We start from the raw sequence: 24,470 nt of genomic DNA, 5'->3' as shown, positions 1-24,470 counted from the left end.
TTCCTGGCAAACAAATCTCTTTTCCTCTTCACAGAATACATACTCAATTTCCTCAGCAAATAAGGGACCAATGTTAGCAACATTAATGTCAAGATGGCAATTTTCAACAATATCTAAAACATTTGGATCACTGGTAATGTTATGCCACTCATGCACAAAATTGTGAAGTTTGCCAGCTTGGAATTGATGACTCACCTCAGTTATTGCCGGGGATTGTGACCCCGGCTTCGGGAGTTTTTTGCGTCTCAACCTTGCTGTGAGGTTTGCCAGTGCTCACTCCGGTGTCCAAATGTCCATTGACCATATGGGTGGAACCTGGACATAAAACCTCTCTATGGCATTTTTCCAGAAGAGCCTCTAAACTTGCTAGCACCGAACATCCACGTAGGGAGTGGTTTCCTTGTCCCAATCTTACTCCTTAACTTCTCGGACTCCTCAGTGTGCTTGGCAGATTGCGAGACATCGTCACCAAACACAAGACGAGTCATGGGCACCTTGTCTGAACACAGGAAAGCATCCTTCTGGTTGATTTCGTGCTTGATGATGAACCGGTGTGCCAAGTTGTTTTTATGATTAGCATTACCCAGTAGTGCCAGAGCACCATTAAGCATGCCCACTTCATTGGCTACATCTGGCTGTCCAGTCTGGGCAATCTTGTCTAGCACCATCAGGGACTTCGTCAAAATTGTGGCAGCCTTGATAATGTCTTTACTGACGTCTTTCATACGGAAGTCGGCTTTCTTGGTTGCAACGTCATCCAAAATCTCTATGTACTTTTCCTCTCGCAAGCCGTTGTCAAACACATGGTTAACCATATCGGCGACATGCTTGTCAATGCCAGCAGACACCTCGTCCACAGGACCGTAAGCCCTGGCGCACTGCAGGAGGACACTATCAGGCTGCACGTCGTCCTGAGTGTCACTATCACCAGAAGAAAGACAATGCATGGCTGGAGTAAAACCAGAAAACCCAGTGGGTGAGTTCGAAGGAGGCACTTCCTGGCCAGCTCGCCTAATGTTTACACCATCTGAAGCTTTGGTGTCATCAGCACCACAGCTGGGGCCCAATCTCCTCTCTTCCTTTAATTTGTCCATATCACTATGTAATGCAGCCAAAGCTTCCATCACCATGGACCAGGGCAGAGTATAGTAAGGTCTCGGTTTACGTCAGAGTTACGTTCCTGAAATGTGACGTAAGTCGATTTTGTACGTAACTCGAGTTTCCGTACATTTCAAAGCATATTATCGAGTTTTCAACCAATCATTGTTTATGGTCATCATTCAGGTAAGTTAAAGGTTATATTGTTATATTATTTACAACTATTTAGGAATATGAAACACAAGTTTGTTTTTGTTGTTGATTAGGCCATGAACGCGAAGGACTGCAGGTTGCCGAGAGGGGTGGCCCTGAGGCCGCCAGGAGGCTGGGCAGGTCGAATGTTGTGACGCCCAGGGCAGACAGCTGGGAGCGTAGTGCAGTGCGGTGGGAGTAGAAGCGTGGGCAGCGGGACAGAAAATGCAATAGGAAAGGGCAATAGGGATCAGCAGACAGGCGCAGATGGTGCAAGTGAGCTGCGAGTGTCGTGTGGCCCAGGCGAGGCTCCGGAGTTGTTATTGTTGTGATGGGTGCGCGAACCCTCAAGATCGTCAACCTTCCCGTTGTCATGGTAACGGGCTTCCCATTTTCTTCTTCACTCCCTCACACACAGCTGCTGCCTCCCTTCTCATGTCTTTAATTACATCCTCTTTTTCTTGTAGTGTAATGGTTTTCCTTTTCTTAGCATCACTGCTGTCACTAAGGAGTTTTCTCTTTGGTGCCATTAAGCAAGATACTAAGAACTTGAGTCAGTAAACACAGAAGTAGGATAACACTCTTGCCAGGGGCGACGGTGTGGTGGAACTGAGGCAGGGTGTTATTGTATTCAAGCGTGAGGCGGGCGGTGTGACGGGCAACCACCAACAATAACAATAAATCCCGTGTTTTATGATTTATAAATTTTCAATTTTTTTAATCTTAAATTGCCTTATAGTGGACTGACGTAACTACGAGTTTGACGTAACTCGAGACCGACGTAACCCGGGACTTTACTGTATTTGCCTCATCCCATGAGTTAGAAGGCAAGGGAGAGTGTTGGGTAGCAGATTCGTCACTGTTACCAGAGGCGTAACCCCGGGGATGTTTATGTACACCCTTAGTAGCTTCCTGTTGGGAAGAGTCACACCTGGAGCCTTTTCCATGCGAAGAACCTTTCCTCACATGCCTTCCATGGTCAGAATTGTCCTCCATGCTCGAAAGCTGTTTGCCGCCTGGTACATCCGACATGGCGACGGCAGCAAGATGGCGGTGACGACTGGTATCGACACAGTGAGAGTCATGAACTCCCACTCCTAAATGGTGGTGTTGCAGCCAGCCCCAAAATGGGTCACAGGCTGTGGCAAAGCCTTTCCGCTCCAGAAGGATCACAGGAAGAAGGCTGCCAAACTCGTAGGTGTAGGACGTCTGGTCAGCATGAAGTCAACTCAGCAACTGGTGGTGTGTAGCAACAAAGTGTATCTCATGGGCAAAGCGACGTCTAGCAGAGGTGTGATTTGCTGACGTAAAATTGTACCTGTTTATAGAGTGAAGAAAATAATACATGCTTGGTACAATGCTAGATGCATACAAGCTTTTAAAAAGGCAAAAGATAAAGTGTGGGAAAAACTCATAAAACAGAGAAATGACTATAACAGACGGCAGTACAAAGATGCGAGAAATGAATGTATTAGAGTAAGGAGAGAGGAAAAAAGCAACTTTGAGAAAGATGTGGTGAACAAAAGCAATGACGAACCCAAAGTTTTCTACAAGTTTATAAACGGCAAAACAAAGAACAAGGAAACAATTGAAAAAAATCATTCAAGAAGGGAAGATATACCAAACAGAGAAGGAAATGTGTGAAATAATGAATGAGAGATTCAAAACGGTGTTCACTGCAAAAGATTTCACAGAACCTAATAGGACATGGCATTGCCAAGGATTACAGGAGATCGCAGTGCACAAAGAGGATATTGGAAGATTATTGAATAAGTTGGATGTCAGTAAAGCAATGGGGCCAGATGGTGTATCAGGCTGGGTGTTAAAAGAATGTAAAGAGCAACTACTGCATCCAATTTGGGAAATAATTACAAATTCAGTAAATGAAGGGAAAGTTCCACTAAAATGGAAGAGGGCCAACATAATACCAATATTTAGATTAGTAAAGGCAACTGAACCACTAAACTACAGACCAGTATCACTTACAAGTGTCTTGGGGAAGTTGTGTGAGATAATTATCAAAGAAAAATGGGTTAAATTTCCAGAAGAGGAGCAAGTCATATTGAACAGACAATTTGGGTTCAGGACAGAGCAATCATGTGTATCAAACTTATTAAGCTTCTACTTGAGAGTTATTGCAGGACTTAAAACAGAGATGGATGGGTGGACACATTATAGCTGGATATTAAAAAGGCTTTTGATAAAGTCCCTCATGGAAGACTACTTTGGAAACTAGAGAACAAAGGAGGCCTGCGAGGAACTTTGCTACAATGGACACGAGATTATTTGAAGGACAGGGAAATGAGAACTGTGATCAGAGATACATACAGTAAGTCCTCGTTTTATACTAGTTTAGTATACGATAAATTCGCAGATACGATAATTGACAATTACTACCATTTTTTCAATTTATGATAAAAAAATTGCACTTAGGATATTTTAAATTTCCACCGCCTGTGATTGTGGCGCTGCACTGGGACCAAGTCAGACCAACAACAAACCAGTCACTTTCGCACCACCACGACGAATAACAGTGAGACTGTGCTCAGTGATTTACTTACATTATTCTCTACATTTAAGACCAATTCTTGTACAAAATGTCACCGAAACGTAATTTGGACCTTGTTGAAGAAGTGAGTAAGGTTAAACGAGCCAGGAAAAGTTTAACGTTGGAAATGAAGCTTGATATAGTCAAGAGAAAAGAACTTGGGGAAGGCTTGTCAGCCATAAGCCATTCCCTGAATTTACCACAGTCAACAGTTGCTACTGTTTTGAGGAATGCTTCAAGTGTTAAGGAGGCAGCAGCTAATGCTTCAAGCTTGCAGGTAAAATTGCTGACAAAACATCGGGAACCCATTATGGATCGGATGGAGGGTTTACATAAAATTTGGATAGACAGCCAAACACGCCAGCATGCCCCACTCTCGTTGAGCCTCATTTCAGAAAAGGCCCTGTCTATTATTGAAACCTTGAAGGTTGAGATGGATGTTTGTTTACTTTTTTTCGATTGACTTTCATACTGAGCTGGAATGTATTCCTATCTAATACATGTTAAAACGGGTTCGGTTTACACTAATTTCGGTTTACAATAGCTTTTTGAGGAACGCATTTCTAGTGTAAAACAAGGACTTACTGTACTCATCTTGGGGTAAAGTAACTAGTGGAGTACCACAAGGCTCAATATTAGCCCCAATTATGTTTCAGATTTATGTAAATGACATTCACATTGGGGTAAACAGTTATATAAATTTATTTGCTGATGATGCAAAGCTATTAAGAGTTATCAAAATGAGACAGGACTGTCTGCTGTTGCAGGAAGATATAAACAAGATCTATGAGTGGACCAGGAAGTGGAAATTGGAGTTTAATGCCAAGAAATGTCACATAATGGAACTAGGAAAGAGTAAGAGAAGACCAGTATGGAACTATTTGATAGGAGAGGAACAAATAATGAAGACTAAATAGGAAAAAGTTCTGGGAGTGATCATACAGGAAAATCTGAGCCCCAAAAAACACATAAGCAAGATATTTGGACTATCATATAAAATGTTGACTAATATAAGAGTGGCATTTCAATACATGGACAAAGATATGATGAAAAAATCATCACAAGCATGATACGTCCAAGGCTGGAATATGCAGCAGTGGTATGGTCTCTGAGGTCTAAAAAGGATATAAGAAAATTGGAAAGGATACAGAAGATTGCTACAAAGATGGTGCCGGAATTAAAGGACCTAATATATGAAGAACGACTGAAGGAAATGGGACTGCCAACCTTACAAGATAGGAGAGAACATGGGGACTAATAACAATGTACAAGATAGTCAAGGGCATTGAAAAGATAGACAAAGAAGACCTGGTGCTGTTGGCAGAAGATGGAAGGACAAGAGGACATGAAAAGATCAGGATGAGGCAGTGTGAAGGATATTGGAAAATACAGTTTTCCACACAGAACAGTGTAAAAATGGAATGCATTGGATAATGAAGTTGTTACAGCACATAATGTGCATAACTTTAAGGAAAAATTAAATAAGTGAAGATATGGAGACAGGACACTATGAGCCTCGCTCAAACCCTGTACAATACAACTAGGTAAATACACACACACTGTCAAGAAGCCGTACCAACAAGACTTACAAAAACAGCCCCCAGGGGAAACACTTCAGCAGGCGTTGCAGCCTGAACTAGATGTATGTACAGGGGGAAGAGGGGGCCATGGGGTTCTCTTGTCTCCAAAATAAACAAGATTTGGATACTGTATAGAACGGAATGAGCAAGGAGAGGCGAAACTAGGTGGCGCTGCCAGACGTATGGGACCAAAATAAATGCCTTGTTTTGAAAACCAAAAGTTTGTCAAAACACCAGTTGGCCTGAAGAGACTGAGTGATGATAATACGTTCAAGGATTTTTCTGGATTTAGAGAGGAAAGAGGTAATATGAGATGGGAGATAAGATACATGAAGGATGAGGCAGTGTGTGAAGGATATTGGAAAATATAGTTTTCCACACAGAACTGTGGAGAAGTGGAATGCATTGAATAATGAAGTTGTTACAGCACATAATGTGCATAACTTTAAGGGAAAATTGGATAAATGGAGACATGGAGACAGGACACTAAGAGTCCTGCTCGAACCCTGTACAATACAGCTAGGTAAATACACACACACACACACACAAAACTATGAGAAGGATATAATGGACAAATGTAAAAGTAACCCAAAACTGTTATATAGACATATAAATGGAAAAATGAAGAAACAAGAGGGTATAACTGGCCTGAGGGTTGATGGAAAACTATATGAAGAAGTACAAGAAATGGCTGAGGTGATGAATGAAAGGTTTCAAACAGTCTTTACTGAAGGAGACTTTGACTTAACAGATAATGAATTGGATTGATATAAACTAATTGGAGTAGAGGTAAATCAGGAGGATGTTATGAGACTGATGGAAAATCTAGATGTAAATAAGGCACCTGGTCCAGATGGAATTTCAAATTGGACACTGAAAGAATGTAGGGAAAGTTGGCAGAAAAGATTCATAGCCTGGTGAAGACATCGTTGTTGCAAGGGAAAGTACCGAAGGACTGGAAAAGAGCAAACATTGTACCTATATTGTATAAAAGTGGTAGTAGGGAAGACCCTTTAAATTATAAACCAGTATTGCTGACGAGTGTTGTGGGGAAGCTATGTGAGAAAATTATTAAAGACGCCTGAATGGAACACCTAGAAAGCAGCAATGTGTTGACAAACTGTCAGTTTGGTTTCAGAAGAGGAAGGTCATGCTCCTCAAATTTGTTGTTGTTTTATTCAAAAGTAATAGATGCTGTACAGGAAAGGGATGGTTGGATAGACAGTGTCTACCTAGATTTAAAAAAAGCTTTTGACAAGGTACCACACAAAAGGCTACTATGGAAGATTAATTAAGAACAATGGGGAATTTGGAGGACAATTATTGGAATGGATGAAGGATTACCTTAGTGAAAGGGAAATGAGAGCAGTGATAAGAAATAGTAGTTCTTCCTGGCTAAAGGTCACTAGTGGAGTACCTCAAGGATCGGTGTTGGGACCAGTCATGTTTGGCTTGTATGTGAATGACTTGCCTGAAGGAATTGAGAGTCATATCAATTTGTCTGCGAATGATGCCGAGATAATGAGGAGAGTGAAAAATATAAATGACTGTATAAAACTGCAAGAGGACCGTGATAAAATTGGTAGATGGAGCAGAACTTGGCAAATGGAATAGAGATGTACCAATACCAAAATTTTGGCCGATTCTGATACCGATACCGATACCACCTAATTGGGTTGATACCGATACTACTACCAACACCGATACCACCGATACCGATACTGATACTACTTCTTATAGTGATTACTGCACTGGACACCAGGATGAGTTGGTGGACGGCGAGCGTTATCAGATGGGAGGCTTTGTTTTAGGGGATGCTGTAAGTCCTTCTGAGAATGTTTGTGAAATAGGAGCAATTCTAGAAGCTTTTTGAAGCCATTTGCAAAGGTATATTACTCAGTAATTGGAGTGAATATCTTCTCAGTCTTCTGATTCTTGTCAATTATTTTAAATTCTTACTTCTTACTCCTTTAGCGACCATTTGGTCTTGTGCATTTTCATTATTAATTTTATTCATGATATTTTGGCGATCAAAAATATTTTTAAAATTATTAAAATTGTAAAACAGACACAAAATATTAGCAAAAGTAACTCATTTTGTTGTGTATGTTTCTCTTTAATTAAATCTGACATCCTTTGACATTAGTAGACCAATTCAGAAAAATCAACTTTCACCTAATCTTTTCAATTAAATAGAAAAAAGTTTAGTTTATTCTAAATTTCTAGTGTATTGCTATGATCTTAAATAATTAATATGCAACAAATTATACATAATGCACATGATTACAAAACATAATCGTTACTTTCGTAGTTATGGAATTTTTACATCCTTAGGTTAACACAAGTAACTCAAAAATTAAACTTGCATTGAAATTAATACACATATATAATTCGAGCTTCCACCTATTCCAGTATGATATCTTGGAAAAGGCTAGCACTAGCACTGTTAATTGTAAATAAAATAAGAATATGCTGTTATTTACACTAATGTAAAATGTTTGAATATATATATATATATATATATATATATATATATATATATATATATATATATATATATATATATATATATATATATATATATATATATATATATATATATATATATATATACACATACCAAATCATTTTGTTGGATTCTCAATATCTGAAGTTTGACATTATAGTTCATAAACATAAGCTTTTCACCTGTGTGAACTTTGTGTGGGTGGAGGAGCAGCATCTGACTGAGAGACAGTGAGAATGCGTGGTGACTCATGACATGACCGACAGTGTGACAGGGTGCCGGAGTTCAGCCTATACGCGTTTCATACACGTCCAATTTAGAGGTTGTGGCTTATTACCACAGAAAACAGTATTCTATGACATACGGTAATCACCACGGAAACTTAATACGCCGTATTATATTAATTTGGTATCATCAATATCTTATATCGAATATATCACTAAGTAGTAAATTTCTTTTAGGTATCGTAAGTATCGGCATAAAATAAGCCGATACCGATACCGATACACAAAAAATGGGCCGATACCGCCGATTCCAATACCGATACCGATGCATCGGTACATCTCTAAAATTGAATTCAATCTGAATAAGTGTAGTCATGAAATTTGGAAAAAGTAAATGGAGAGTACATGGCAATTACAAAATGGAAAATTTTAGTTTGGAAAGGTCTAAAGAGGAAGTGGATTTAGGGGTGACAATTACAGAGATAGCCATATAAATAAAATCATGGGAGAAGTAACAAATCTGTTAAGGAGAATTAAAATGGCCTTCTCATATTTGGATGCTGATATGATGAAAAAGTTAATTAAATCTATGATAAGACCAAGACTGGAGTATGCGGCGATTGTGTGGTCCCCTCACACTAAGAAGAATATTAGAAAATTGGAGAGGGTGCAAAGGGCAGCCACCAAGTTAGTACCGGAACTGAAGGATTTGGCTTACGAGGAGTGGTTGAGAAAACTGGAAATTCCAACACTTGGAAGTAGGAGAGAAAGGGGAGACTTGATAGGTATTTATAGAATGGTTAATAACCTGGATAAAGTGGATGGTGACTTTTTAAACCTGGAAACAAGGACTACAAGGGGACCTGGGAAGAAATTGAAGAAGGTGCATTGTATAAGAGACATTAAGAAGTACAGTTTCCCTCATAGAGCTGTGGACACCTGGAATGGATTAGATATAGACATAGTAAATGCAGTCAGTGTTTACAGTTTCAAAGCTAAGCTGGACGAAACAAAGTATAAAGACGGGTCAATATGAACTTGCTTCCCTCCCGTAAACTACAACTAGGTAAATACACACACACACACACACACACACTAAAAATGGATGGAAGACTTTTTGGTAGGAAGAGAAATGAGAACAATAATTAAGGACAGACCATCAGAATGGGGATTGGTGGAGAGTGGAGTTCCACAGGGATCAGTGTTGGCACCAGTAATGTTCGCAGTCTACATAAATGACATGGTGGATGGGGTGTCCAGTTATGTGAGCCTATTTGCAGACGATGCAAAATTGTTACGAAAAGTGAGATGTGACAAAGATTGCGAACTACTCCAGGAAGACTTGGACAGAATATGGAAATGGAGCTGTACATGGCAAATGGAGTTCAACACGACAAAATGCAAGAAAATAGAGTTTGGCAAGAGTGAAAGAAGAATCAGGAGTATGTACAAGATAGGAAATGAAGACATAAAACCAGTCATGAAGAAAAGACCTTGGGGTGACAATTACCAATGACCTATCGCCAGAGAGACATATAAACAAAATAATTGGAGAAGTATTGAACTTATTGAGGAACATAAGAGTGGCGTTCGTATATCTAGATGAAGAAATGATGAAGAAAATAATTACTGCAATGATAAGACCGAGGCTTGAATATGCAACAATACAGTGGGCTCGAACTTAAAGAAACACATAAGGAAACTAGAGAAAGTACAGAGGGCTGCAACGAAAATGGTGCCTGACTTAAGAGATTTGACTTATGAAGACAGACTGAAAAGAATGCAACTTCCAACCCTGGAAAACAGAAGAGAAAGGGAGACCTGATAGCAATATACAGAGTGATGATTGGCATGGAAAAAATGGATAGGGAAGATCTGTGTATGTGGAATGGAAGAATGTCGAGAGGGCATGGGAAAAACTAAAATGGCCACTTATAGGAGAGATGTGAAAAATATAGCTTCCTCATAGAAGGGTGGAAGCATGGAATAGTTTAGACGTGGAAGTGGTCAACGCAAGGAATATTCATGATTTTAAGAAAAGCTGGACATTAATAGATATGGAGACGGGACAACACGAGCATAGCTCTTTTCCGTATGTTACAATTAGGTAAATACAATTAGGTAAATACACACACACACACACACACACACACACACACACACACACACACACACACACATGGCCCGGTAGCTCAGTGGTTAGAGCGCTGGCTTCACAAGCCAGATGACCGGGTTCGATTCCCCGGCCGGGTGGAGATATTTGGGTGTGTCTCCTTTCACGTGTAGCCCTGTTCACCTAGCAGTGAGTAGGTACGGGATGTAAATCGAGGAGTTGTGACCTTGTTGTCCCGGTGTGTGGTGTGTGCCTGGTCTCAGACCTATCCCAAGATCGGAAATAATGAGCTCTGAGCTCGTTCCGTAGGGTAACGTCTGGCTGTCTCGTCAGAGACTGCAGCAGATCAAACAGTGAATTACACACACACACACGGTCCGGTAGCTCAGTGGTTAGAGCGCTGGCTTCACAAGCCAGATGACCGGGGTTTGATTCCCCGGCCGGGTGTAGATATTTGGGTGTGTCTCCTTTCACATGTAGCCCCTGTTCACCTAGCAGTGAGTAGGTACGGGATGTAAATCGAGGAGTTGTGACCTTGTTGTCCCGGTGTGTGGTGTGTGCCTGGTCTCAGGCCTATCCGAAGATCGGAAACAATGAGCTCTGAGCTCGTTCCGTAGGGTAACGTCTGGCTGTCTCGTCAGAGACTGCAGCAGATCAAACAGTGAATTACAGTGAATTACACACACACACACACACACACACTGTTAGTGTAAAATTGCTGAAACACCACTGAAGAATCCAATTAGTCTTTACTGTTTGGAAGTTTTTGAGATGCCTCATTACTGTATGATGGCTATAAAGTTGGTAACTCCTGTATACTTCAAGTAAAACATTTTGATCTACAGGAATGAAAGTTTTAGTGGCAGCCTCAGACTACTGAAGAGCGAGGTGAAGTTGTCTGGTTCTCTCAGTCGTCCACACCAACATCACGTGGAAGGCTCAGCACGAGTCACCATCATCCTCCCCTCCACCAGGTCCTTCACCACAGACTTCACACTCACACATGCATATGACGGAATCACCAGAGAACTCAATGTCAGTTGAGCTGCAGTTGTGAATGTGATTAATATGGACTCAGTGTGACTATTAACTATTTTCTCTCCTTCAGTAACACTCAGCTGAACCTTCATAATGAACTCTTTTTTCTTATCATATGATACAGGTTTCCACCATCTCCAATGGACACAAATATGAGGGAAACTTCAAGTTGAAGCAGTATGATGGCTGGTTCTCCAATGATTCAGTCAGCCTCATTGTCAATCTCACTACACCTCTTGCTGGACTACACTCTGCAGCACTTGTTGTAGAGACTCACAGTGATTCATCACAACTCAGCTTTATTCAGTTTGAAGTTGAGGAGATTAAGGTAGATCTTATTTTTGTATCTGCAGATCTTTGTTGTGAAAAGTGTACTTTTAGTTTTGTAATACTATTTTATATCTTGCATTTATGTATTAGTTGCTTAGTTTTGTTATTTTTCACTAGATTGGATTTATTTACCTTTTTTGTGAATTGCAAACCATACATATGTAAGGGAGCTATGCTTTTAGGGTCCCGTCTCTGTATCTCATATTATCCAGTTTACTCTTAAGATGCGAATCATCTCAGCACACACCACCTCTCTGTCCAGTCTATTCATTGTATCCACCACTCTGTGTGGGAAGCTGTTCCTTTTGAAATCCCCTCTGTTTTTGTCCTTTTTTAGCTTTATACCATGCCCTCTTGTCTTCCTTGTGTGTGTGTGTGTGTGTGTGTGTATTCACCTAGTTGTAATTTTACAGGGCCTGGGTATCATACTCGTGTGGCCCCGTCTCCATATCTACACACATCCAACTTTCCTTTAAAACTATGCACACTCCTCGCTGACACCACCTCCTCACTCAAACTATTCCACACCTCCACACATCCTTGTGGAAAACTATATTTCTTTACATCCTTCAAGCATATTCCTTTGGCTATCTTTTTACTATGCGATCTCGTAGTTCTATTTAAATTTTCCTCTCTCAACATCATTTGCTCATTATCCACTTCATCCAGACCGTTCAACAGTTTATAAACCTGTATTAAATCTCCTCTTTCTCTTCTTTGTTCCAAGGTAAGCAAATTCATTTCTTTTAATCTCTCCTCATAGGTCATTTCTGCCAATTCCAGAACCATTTTTGTTGCCATTCTCTGCAATCTCTCCAACTTCCTTATATGCTTCTTTTTATAAGGGGACCAAACCACCCCAGCATATTCCAATCTTGGTCTAATTACCGTACTAATTAATTTCTTCATCATATCTTTATCCATATAATGAAAGGCTAATCCAATATTTCTAATCAAATTATATGTTTCTCCAAACATCTTGTCAATATGAGCCTCAAACTGCCCATGGTCTTGTATTATCACTCCCAAATCCTTTTCCTTTTCCACCTTTTTCAACACTACTCCTTCACCCATCTTATATGACCCTCTTGGCCGTCTTCCACTCTTCCCCATCTCCATCACATGACTTTTGCTCAGATTAAATTCCATCTCCCACCTCTTGCTCCACTCCCAAATCCTATCCAGATCTGCCTGTAAAATTTCACAATCTTCTTCACTCTTCACACACCTACACAACTTAGCATCATCCGCAAACAAATTAATATAACTGTTTACTCCCTCTGGCATATCATTAATATAGACAAGGAAAAGTATTGGTGCCAGCACTGAACCTTGTGGGACTCCACTCTCAATCACCAACCAGTCCAACTTTGCATCCCTTATTACCGTTCTCATCTCCCTCCATCTCAAGTGGTTTTCCATCCACTTTAACACTTTTCCCTTCAGTCCTCCATAAATCTCTAATTTCCATAGCAGTCTCATGTGAGGTACCTTGTCAAAAGCCTTTTTTAAATCCAAATATATATATATATATATATATATATATATATATATATATATATATATATATATATATATATATATATAATAAAATAAAAAATTTGAACACGTCAAATTTGGACGCAGCAATGGATGGTGATGGTGGTGATTCGGCTGTGTTTTCAAACTTGGTGTTCATTATGTGATTTCAGGGTAATAAAACAAAGCATTTGTTGTGGCGAAAATTCATTGTGTAAATACTCGTTGCGGGTTTGCCTGTATTCTTAAATTCAGTATCATCAACCAGCTTCCCTTTCCTTGTCATAATTTCCTCCACCGCTACCTGCTTTCTCATTCTCACTTTCATTGGTCTCTTACTCCCTTCACTAAATCTCCCCAACCTAATCACTTCCTCCACTTCCTGGTCTAACTCCTGTGTGCTGTCCTGGATCTGTTTGATAATAGTTTTGGCCAATTCTCTCTCTTCTCTCTCTCTGACGAACTTGTTTGGATTTTTTTTTATCACCAAAATTAAGATATATTTCCTTTAATCTTCTGTATCCCTCATTAGTGTGTGTATGTGTGTGTGTATGTGCATATTTAAATTGCTAATTGTTTAAAGAAAAATTTTCAAAATAAAATACGGTACTAAGAGCAATGCCCTCCTACATGACAGGTTCGTGGGGAAGCTCAGCTGGGAGACTCTGTAAAGCTCTTTGATGTGAAGCTGCAGTATGAAGCTGGACATGGCAACTGTGACTCTCACATTCACCTGTACCACAAGTATGTCCATGAGAAATATCTTACAGGTGCTGCTGTCAAGCTCACACAAGAACATGACCCATGGGACCTGCAGGTTGTCACTGTCTTAGGCAACACTCATGCCAAGAAATCACTGGATATAGAATTCACCTCTCCATTGTTGTCATCACCTTTTCATTTTCTTGCAAACTATAGCAGTTCAGAAACGCACTTTGATTTGAAACTTATAGGAGGAATGGAAAACCAAGCATCTCTTACAGTGTCTGGCAAGAATGCTCTTGAAGACAATACTAAGATTTATGGAGGAACACTTGATCTTCAGACTCCCTGGACTTCTCCATTATTCATGAATGTGTCACACCTTCACGGGAACCACGGACTCAACATGACCCTTGATTTCCATTCAGCATGGCATCCAGTGAACACAGTCAGTGCAGACTTGGGTGTTATTTTTGTGAACAGTTCTGATCTGAATGCTAATTTTCGACTAGATCATGAATACCTTCAAGTGGCAATGGATCTTGGCCACAGGCTCACAAAGGGTGAACTCAGAAATGAGCTGGAATTCTCTGCCAATGTGGTAAGGGTTACTTGTAAGATCATAAGTACATGGGATGAGAACTTTGTTCCCCAGAGTGCCACAGGACATATTTCTGTCATAAGTAAGCTTGAAAATCCCATAGACTTCAGTTTTTCTTTCATCAAAGGCATCAGTGACTATCACACTCAGTTGATTGCATCTCACAGCACAAGCCTGCTGAGGGTGGAGCACCAGCTGCAGGCACACCACTTCACTGACTGGCAGAGTGAGCTAAGCATTGTCTTTCCAAATAGGGAGGATGTTATAGAAAGCAAGATATCACTGAATGTCATGCCTTCTCTTTCTCCTATGAAGTGGAAATTTTCAATTAAATCGCCATGGACTAAGGAAATAAAATCAGAATTTTCTTCGGTAACAGTTAGTACATTGCGAGAGACAGAGTTTATTGTAGCTTATGGTGACTCATCACTGGCTGAACTAAGTCTGAAAACTCCTGAACCTTTCAACTGGTACCAATCTAATATTTCCCTAAATATTTCCTCCTCATATTTCAGTGCCATTGATGTGCACTGGAGGCACAAATTTGGCAATGAAAATATTGTAACTGCAGAGATATTTGTTGATGGTGAATTCTATCTAAAGGGAGAACAAAAACTAATGCTCAGTAGAAGTGAATTGACACAGGATTTTGAACAGTTTCACTTTGTTTTCATGGTGAACATTCCAAGTAATGATTTTGATTTTGAAACAAATCTGCTCTTCAATTCAAATCTGAGTGGAGAGTTTGAAGTGGAGACTGGTGATTATCTGGTGTATGTGACCTCCCTGCACAATGCTGGAGAGCTGCTCAGCTGTGTGATCCAAGGCCCACTGGAGGAATGGAAGGCATCACTCACCCGTGACCCTGGACCCTCTTCCCTGCCAAACCTCCGCCTCAATGTGACAAAGGATGGCATTGACATCTTCACTTTTGGAAGTAAATTTACTGAGATCTATCCAAAACTTGATGGCTTATTCACTTTCAGTGTAAGATTTGGGAATATAGACTTAGTAAAGCATGGACAGCTGCATATAGTAGCAGACATGTCAAGGATCAAGGACTATGCCTTCTTGGGAAGTGTAAAACTAAACACTAATTTTGAAGGATTTGAAAAATACTGGGCTGAGTTGGATACATATGTCAGCCAGAAGAAAGGTATTATTAATGGCAACCTTTCAGGAACATTATATATTGGTGACTGGCAATACAGAACAAACTTAGAGGCATTGCTAGAGCTGTATGATAACTTTAGCCTCAGTTACAAGAATGAGTATATTTTGATGCATCATCAACAGATATTAGGTAAAAAGGAAATTATTTTGTACATCCTTGTAAATGAGAATTTGTTTTATGGCAATGTAACCGCTCTTACTGGCCTTCAAGCTCCTCAGTGGGGTGCTTTTATGACCTACAATCACCAGAGTAAAGAGTTCAAGGCACATATTATCCCAGGAAACAGAAAGAAATACCAAATTATGGCTCATGTTGATGCCAATGTGTTTAAGATTGACAGTCAGGTTGTCAGTGAAGATGCACCATCATTCAAATTGATCACAGGGGATATAAGCTGGATCTTTAGACGACGAGGGCAATTAATTAGGATTGATCTAAACTCTGACTTCAGTATGATTCAGAACATCAAAGGAGTCATTGGTATTCAGCGTAGAAGAAGAGTGGGAGTTAATGCAAAAGTCATAGTTAACGAGGTTGAGTTCAATGGCAATGTGACCTACATCCCACCACGTCCCCGCGCCCCAGCACGTGTAAACTTTGAAGTGGACAACAAAGTCTTCATACCGTTCAAGGCGAACCTCAACCTCACATACTCTGTGTCATCTCGCAAACTAGAATCTTATCTGGCTATCGACTTAAATGAACACAAGAATTGGCTTGTATCTGATACCAAAGCAAGTTTGGATGACTCTGTATATTATTCAACATTGAAGTTGCCTTTCAAAGACTTTGAAAATTCTACCATGTCCCTCAAAATATCAATGGAACAATTCTATGGAGTAAATATTGAGATGCTGCTGCAAAACCATAATGTCACTATTGAAGGAAAAGTGGATCCTGAATTCAAGTTTGTCCTTGTCTCCAGCAAAGTCCTTTACAACCATGTAAATGAATTATTTGACTTTCATTTCAGTTATGAAATTGATAAGAATTCTTTTAATGCATCCAGTCACTGTCGTTTGGAAAAATATGGTGATATATATAGGTATGAATTAATGGCTGAATCTACCAGACTTTTTAATATTGATCTCAAAGGTGAAGCACAAGTATATACACTGCTTTCTCTTGGATTGCAGCTGTCATCAGTGACTGGAAGAAATGACTCTTCAGTTATGATCCATGCTTATAATCCTGTTTCTAATTGGACACATTTCTTGTACCAACATTCAGCAATGTTTAATCAAAGTGATATAAGTATAGAAGTCAATGAAAGGGCATTACTGTCCCTTAAAACTTATCATGACTTCCAAAATGGTAAATTTGACTTAAATGCTACGTATAGCCATTCAATTTCTTATCTTCCATTCACTGCAACACTAACAGCAAATGGAAAAATGGAAGAAAAAAGAGGAGAACTAAATCTGGGACTTTCTACTTCATCACCAAAATTTTCTCAAGCTGATCTTCAGACTGTTTATAAATTAGAAGACAATAAGGAAGGAACTTTCAAGATAATGAGCACCATTGGTAATGCTGAAGGCAGCATTGTCCTCCAGGAATCCTCAGACAAAAGATCTGTCTCTTTCAACATGACTTCAAGCCTTCATTCCTTCAGGCACTACTATGTCAAGCTTACTCACAAGACTGAAGGAAATAATCACCACTTCTCTGTACAGAGCATTCAGGATGAGGTGGAGCTGGAAATGGAGGCTTCATTCCTTGCCAAAATAGAAGGTTTCTCAACTTCCTTCAGAATTAAAACAACTTTCAAGCATCTTGAGACTCTTCATGTGTCCCTGGGATTCCCTCACTCAAATTCCCCTGGAAATTTATATACATTTGACATCAATGGAATCACCAGTGGAGATTTTTATGGATTTACTTTCACACATGATCATAATAATAACTGGAACATGCAAAATACAACAATGATTGTATTCACTCCTCATGAAGGTTTTGGCAACTTTTCTTTAAGTGCAGCATATGATGTATCCAGTCATGCTACCATGCACTTCAGTTCTTCTGAGGGAGATATAAGTTTGAAAGCAGTCTGGCTAGTCTTTAGAAATTACTTAACTTTCAATGTCAGTTTTGATCTATCACACTTTGGGTTGGGAAAATATGTCCTTCTTTGTAACATTCCATACACAACATCAACAAATGGACTAATTCAGTTTGAATACAGCCAGGCACATGTAAACTATTCATGCCAGATAACAGGAGGAAGAAATTTCAACTTTGCAAAGCTGATTCTTGACCTGAATAACCCTCACTGGGCTGTGAACAAGACAATGTATAGTTTTGGTTATGATTTTTATCCTAGGAAAAACTTACTCAATCTTGAAGGACAATATAAAGAAATAGAGGCAAATGCTGTCTTGAAGTTCAAAAAATATATAATGCCTCTCTCAGGAGTTTTCAAAGTTCAGACAAACATCAATAAATATAAAGTCATAAATGGATCTTGGAATATTGGCAGAAAAGATCAGTCATATTTTTTTGAAACCAAAGTCAACACAAGTGAACAAACAATGTTGTCCCTTGTTGCTCAATTGAACAGTCAGCCACAGGGAGTACCATCACCATGGAGTAGACTGGAGCTGGATGTGCTTTTTGAATCATCCTTCACTCTGACTCATCACCTGCATGTTGAGTATGAAGTCAACACATGGACTCTATCATCCTGGTATAAGTGTGGTTTTGATAACTTTCATTTCAAGCTGGTACCTAAACTAAAACGGAAAGTGGGGACTTTTACAATGACAGGCAATATACCCATTAGAGGCTTGTCAACCTTCAACTTGGATTTCAATTATAAATTCAAGGAGGTTTACACTACAAGTCTAACTGCTTCAGTTGAACAAACTAACTTGATTTTTAGTGTGGAGCTAGAGCCCAGGAGAAGCTGGAGCTCACTCAAAGCTTCCCTAACCTCTCCTTTATTCCGACCGATGAGAGGATCCCTATTGTGGACCTTCAAAGAGTTGCCATGGCTTGTGGAGTCCAGTGTGACTTATGGTGATCATGTAGGAGAACTGAAGATCAAAGTAAATCCATATGGAAATTCTAAGCTAACAGAACTTCAACTGAACCTGCCATTTCAATCTTTCCACAAGAGTTTCTTCACTGCAAAATACAACACTAACCAGGCAGGTCACATCTTTCTTACTTCTGAATTTTCTGTTAATAACTACACTTTGAGTGCTGAGTCAAAGCTTAAGCTCAATAATAAAGTAACCAGACTAGAATTCATGGGATTAGGAAATGTTCTTGGGACAGATGGAAAGTTGGAGTTAATTTATGAAAACATAGGCAACCAGTACACTGGAAATTCATCAATAACATATGGTGGAACTGAAATGCTTACTGTATATCTCACCGTGAATCCTAGAATGATTAACTTTGACATGAAATATGATATGCACAGCTATTTGAATGCTAAACTTACATTATATCAAGTGGAAATTGAATTCTTCTGGAATAAGGAAACCTACCTTAATATGAGTGGCTCCCTTACACCTCACAATGATGGTTATGAGCTTCACCTTACTCTTGAGAGCTCAGAGACTCTGCCAATGATGCTCAAATCTAGATACTTACACAGAGATGGTCAAGAAGCCACAGCCTCCCTCTCTGTTGGAGAAAAGCAATACAATGCCAGTGTTAAAGGTTATGTCAGTAAGAAGAGTTCAAGTCTTCAGTTGTACCTTTATTCATCTGAGAGCCCATACTCACCTATTATTTTCAATGCAGAATACAACATCAGAGAATATTTGCGTGGAAGGATGACTTCCATGATGGATCTGGCATCCCTGACTTTTGAGTGGGGAGAAAAAATTCACCTTCTTGTGCAAGGAATGCAAACCAGAGATCAGTCCAAGATGAAATTTGAACTATTCACCCCATTCAGATCACTTCCTATGCTTACCTTTGGATATGATGCCAAGTTTTCACTAGCCAGATCTAACATTGAGGTGATGTGCACCACCTTTGTGGAATGGTCTCAGAGGATCACACTCAATGGCATTTTCAAATTAGTAAATGGAAATGTGGACTCTTTTGTTGGTCTGACAAGCTCTTATTCAGACCTGGAAATGTGTAATGTCTCATTAAAATTCAACTCTAGCCATATTGAAGCTACAGTAACTATGAACAAAGACAAGTGGAAAATGACTTGTGAATATAAACTTTATCCATTTTCTCTGGAAATATCTGTCAACACTCCACTGGAGGGCTACAGGACCTTCATCCTCATTGCATCTGGATCCTTACAAGGTGGCCGGCTTGCAGCAGAGGCAGAAATTACATGGACCAACACTATTAGGGTTCAAGTGGAGGCAGAGCTTTGGGATCTTGACATAAAGGTTCAGACTCCATGGAGCCTGTTATCTGAAGCCTCTCTCAAAATGTCGCTGAGAACGGAAAGTGAAGCTCTCATGTACACAGTCACTGCACACTGGAACCACTTCACTATGGTGATGAAAACAGTTTATTCACCACTGCAATTGAAAATAATTTCTGAATATAAAGAGGACTCTACTGAAATTGGATATGTTTTGTTTGAGTGTGATCTCAGTTCAAGGAAATACAAAGTTGCTGCACAGATTAGAACTCCTTTCAGTAGCTTTAAATCTGCTGAAATGGAATTCAGTATGAAACCAAAAAATCATGATTACACGATTAATTTCATAACAAACAATGTTGAACACACACTTGAGCTAATGTTTTCCAAAAAGCAAGGAAAGATAAAAGTTCTTCTTCCTATACTAAACAAGTTCACATGGACATTAGAAGCTAAGAAAATGTGGCAAGAACTTGATACTGAAGCTTCCATTTCTTTGAGTGAGATATTTGCTCCCTTGAAGGTCTCTCTCAGCTACCTCATCTCTCCTGATGACAGAAAAGCAAACATCAATGTTCAGTCTGAGTTTGCACACACATGGGTGGAATCCTTCAACTTGAACTTTGTTGTGACGTACGATGGTACTTCACTTGAAGCTTCATCGTCTACAGAGTGGAAGCCTCATGGCAAGGAACTAACTGATTTGAATAGTAGTCTAACATGTAACATTAACAAGAAGCATCTGTCTATGGAGGTAAAGTTGGAAGGCAGTTACTTTGAACATCCTGTTAAGTTAACATGCAAAATCCCGTTGTTCAACTTTTTCATAAAAGAAGGGGCTTTTGAACTTGCTTTCATTCATGAAGAAACTCATAAAGTTACATATGAAACAACAAATGGAGATGAAGTTTATCCCCATCATCAATTGACCATAAGCATCCCTGAGTGGTCTTGTGCTGCTGAGTTAATCCTAAAGGAGGAGTCCTTCAATTTATCTGTCTCCTTCCCAGACTTGGCCACCAGGCACACCCTTTCTATCAAGTGGCCTCAGCTCAGTCTAGAAAAATTTGCTGCCCAGTTGGAGTTGCATTCCCCTTACCTGCCCTGGGAAGGAGTGGCCATCAATGGGAGTCTTGAGGTTAGAAGAAAATTGTCCTTTTCCTTTAATTCAACAGCATCATATGGCCATCACTTCATTGCAGCTTCTGGAACTCTACATTATGTGAAAAAACTCCATGAACTGCAATTTGAGGGAAAAGTCCAATCAAACTGGATTGACAATTACTGGGTGGCAGTAAATGTCCAGTGGTTGAGAAACATCAAAACAAACATTCAGGTTGGAATTGCAGATGAAGAACATACCTGTAGTTTGGTTATAAATGTCACAAACTATACTTTAGAACTGAAGTGTGATTCTTCATGGCTTCCATATGGGAACTGTACTATAAAAGGAAAAATGAATAGCGATGTAAGCATCTTTAATATTAAAGTAGAAGGTGAGCTGGTAGGATTCACAGAAGGCAAGAGTCTCCTTATTGAAGCTTCAGTGAGTGAAGATGATCCCAATGTCTTTATTGCCAACCTTACCATTAGACATGGAACTCGCCAGCTTCACCAGGTGTCTGCTCATGTCACTCTGAGGAAAAAATCTCTGAAGATCAAATTTAAGATAGAAAGTGTTGACCCCAGGCTGACAACAATGTTTATATTACATCTAGAAAATAATAATGAAAGAAGATATTTGTCAGTAGAAATTTCAAACTTCTTTATTCCAGATACTTACATACATATTGAAAATAACAAAAACTGGAGGAAAACACAGGAAATAAAATTCACCTCCTCAGAATGCAGATTTGTGCTCACTTCAGAAATAAGTAAAAAATATGGACATCTTGGTTTGGAAATGAAATATTTCAGTCTTAAGTTCCATGGAAGTACTCGCTATGATCTCTCAAAAGAATATAGTTTAGAAGCTGACATTGGTACTTCATGGGATATGTTGCAGGACCTTAGTGTCAAGATGCAGCTCCCATCAGATGAAAATACACAGCTGCTCAAGATACACCTAAGAGGCAAGGATGACCAACAGAGCAGGGTGGACATTCACTGTTATCCAGATCCTGTCATGAAGTGGAGCATGTGGGTAGCCATCTTAACACCCATGTCTGGGTTTGAGAAGTTCCAGCTCATGACTCCTCAGTTCAACTACCAAGACCACATTTTCCGTGCACTTGTAGAATACCCTGGTGGCAAGGTGGGCAGTATACTGACCAACAGATTAACAGATGATATATGGAATTCTAATATACAGATTAGTCTGTACTTGCCATTTGAGAAATATGAAATCATCTCTCTAAAGCTAGTTAATAATGACTCTCTGGTGAGTGGCAAGGGCTGCTATGCTGCAGAGATGCGTGTTGGGACGGTGGGAATCTCTGTCTCCATGATTGATCTATCCATGAATCATTTTTATAATTATGAATTCTTAGTCAGACTTAATGAATGGAGCATCAAGGCTAATTGGGGATTCATCAGTAGGAAAGAAAATTTCAGAACAAAACTATACATTAATTTTGTACCAAAAGACATACTCGGCATACAGTTCTTTTCAACACAGTTAAGGTATGATAAATATGAAGAATTTTATTTCATTGCCAAAAGTGATTCTAAGGACCTTTTGAAAGGCCACTGGTCTTGGGGTGAGGCTAAAATCTTTTCCTTGACAACACCAAGGATAGCCCCTGGACATTTGGTGTTCCATCTTGAGCTGGGTCCTATAGTGCAGGACTGTCAGGTGGAGACAAGTCTTTCCCCCTTACTAGGAGGCTCAGGGCTTCCTTACGGCTTCCATGTCCAGCACAGACAACTGGAGGCTGGCCACCACATTTCTGTGTTTGGATTGGCAGCACAAACAAGTTTCTATCTGCAAGGAACACATCACATGACTTCAAAACTGTTGAATGAAAGTTTGACCATTAAAGTCAATGAGAAACATGTGGGATACAACATGTGTCTCCAGAAACACCCTGGGATGTTTACCAGCACCTACACTGGAGGAATGGCCTTAATGCTGCCAGTTCATAGTGTTTATTTCAATACTTCTGTAATATCAGCCATCAGAGCGATAGATTTTTCATCGAAGCTTACATGGGGCAAGAATAACTCATTGAGACAGCCTCTAAACTTAAAGATGAAATATGATGATTATTCAATTTTCAATAAGGGTAGACAATATTTGAGTGCAGTGTTGAGTCATCCAGACATGAAGGACATCACTTTAGAAGCAAACATTACTCGCACCCACAACTCATCACTTTTTGGCTCGGCACAACTTGTGGATGGAAACTCTCCTGAGATGAAGATGGTGGCAACAATGGAAGTTGAACCATTAAGTTATGACAGGAGGCAGACTATGAACCTCAGGTTCTCCCAACCAGCCTCCAACTTCACCATGCTTATGGATGCCCAGCTCAGACAGGACCCATTTATTGAGACTCTCTGCAAACTTAGTTATTACAGCCTCACCTCACAGACTTGGCACCGGGTCAACCTCTCAGCCTCCCTGGAATCACAAGGCAGTGAACGTGCCTTTACAGTGGCTGTGGTGGCTCCAGAGAAAAAATGGGGCCACACATGGAGAGGGGTACTTGATAGCAGGCAAGAAGAGGCCTCCCTCAGCTTGGAGGGAAGCTCTCTGGAGCAGGGAGACACTTGGAAGTTGAACTCTGTTATCAAGAGACACATGCCAGAGCTAGTCATGCACCTGAGTGTTGGTAATGAAGAGGAAGTGTATGAAGAGGGTAGAGTGAGGCTTGGCCTGCACAGTCCAGTGGAGGCTGGGGCAGTACTGGACCATCTCAGGTTTAGTGAATGGCACCAAGATGCAGCACTCGGCCTCAGACTCACATCACCACATGTCTTGCAGGCCTTCCTCGAATTTGATCCTTCCCTGGACTATAAGGATGAAGCTTTTGTCACCAGGTTGATATCACCAGTGCACAAGGTCCTACACAGCTGGAAAAATGATGTCACTTCCACTGTGTTGGATGTCAGTCAGTGGATCATCTCGGAAGCTCCAACACTCTCTCAAGTTTTCGTCAACAAACAGGTCCTGCAAACTGTGTGGAAGAGTGAGGTGAACAGCTTCCTTGATTTCCTCACTGAAGCCGAGAGAGTCGTTTCACAAGTCTCTGGTCAAACTTCATCTTTCTGGAGAGAGGTGGTGATTCCAGGAATTCAAGAAGGCTTCACATATATCAGCAACATGTAAGTTAAAATTTCTTTTTCTACATTAAAATAAGCCTTGGGAATAATGTTGTAGCTCTCTGAGTAATATGTTAGGTCCATATCTAGCATACCTTAAATCTATAAAGGTCAAACATGAAATAAAAATTATGTTAAGGATCATCTTTTTATTTTCTAATACTGTTGTAACCTAAAAGAAGGTAGGATAGGAAGAAGTAGGGAAGAGATGAGTTAAAAATTTTAACTGAATCTCAAGTAG

At 39.9% G+C, this 24,470-nt stretch overlaps 1 protein-coding gene across 2 annotated transcripts in view; it reads left to right on the top strand.

Annotated features, from left to right (window-relative positions):
* LOC123509550 overlaps positions 1–24,470 on the top strand; it is a 103,340-nt gene that overhangs the window by 57,161 nt on the left and 21,709 nt on the right. For both annotated transcript variants that reach the window (XM_045263920.1, XM_045263919.1), the window contains 3 exons: positions 11,107–11,296; positions 11,424–11,627; positions 13,785–24,232. In XM_045263920.1, coding sequence (XP_045119855.1) covers positions 11,107–11,296; positions 11,424–11,627; positions 13,785–24,232 — 10,842 coding nt within the window. The remainder of the gene's footprint in view (positions 1–11,106; positions 11,297–11,423; positions 11,628–13,784; positions 24,233–24,470) is intronic.

Source organism: Portunus trituberculatus, chromosome 27 (genome assembly GCF_017591435.1).
Source record: "Portunus trituberculatus isolate SZX2019 chromosome 27, ASM1759143v1, whole genome shotgun sequence".
NCBI classification, from domain to species: domain Eukaryota; kingdom Metazoa; phylum Arthropoda; class Malacostraca; order Decapoda; family Portunidae; genus Portunus; species Portunus trituberculatus.
This window is presented reverse-complemented; position numbering and strand designations above follow the sequence as displayed.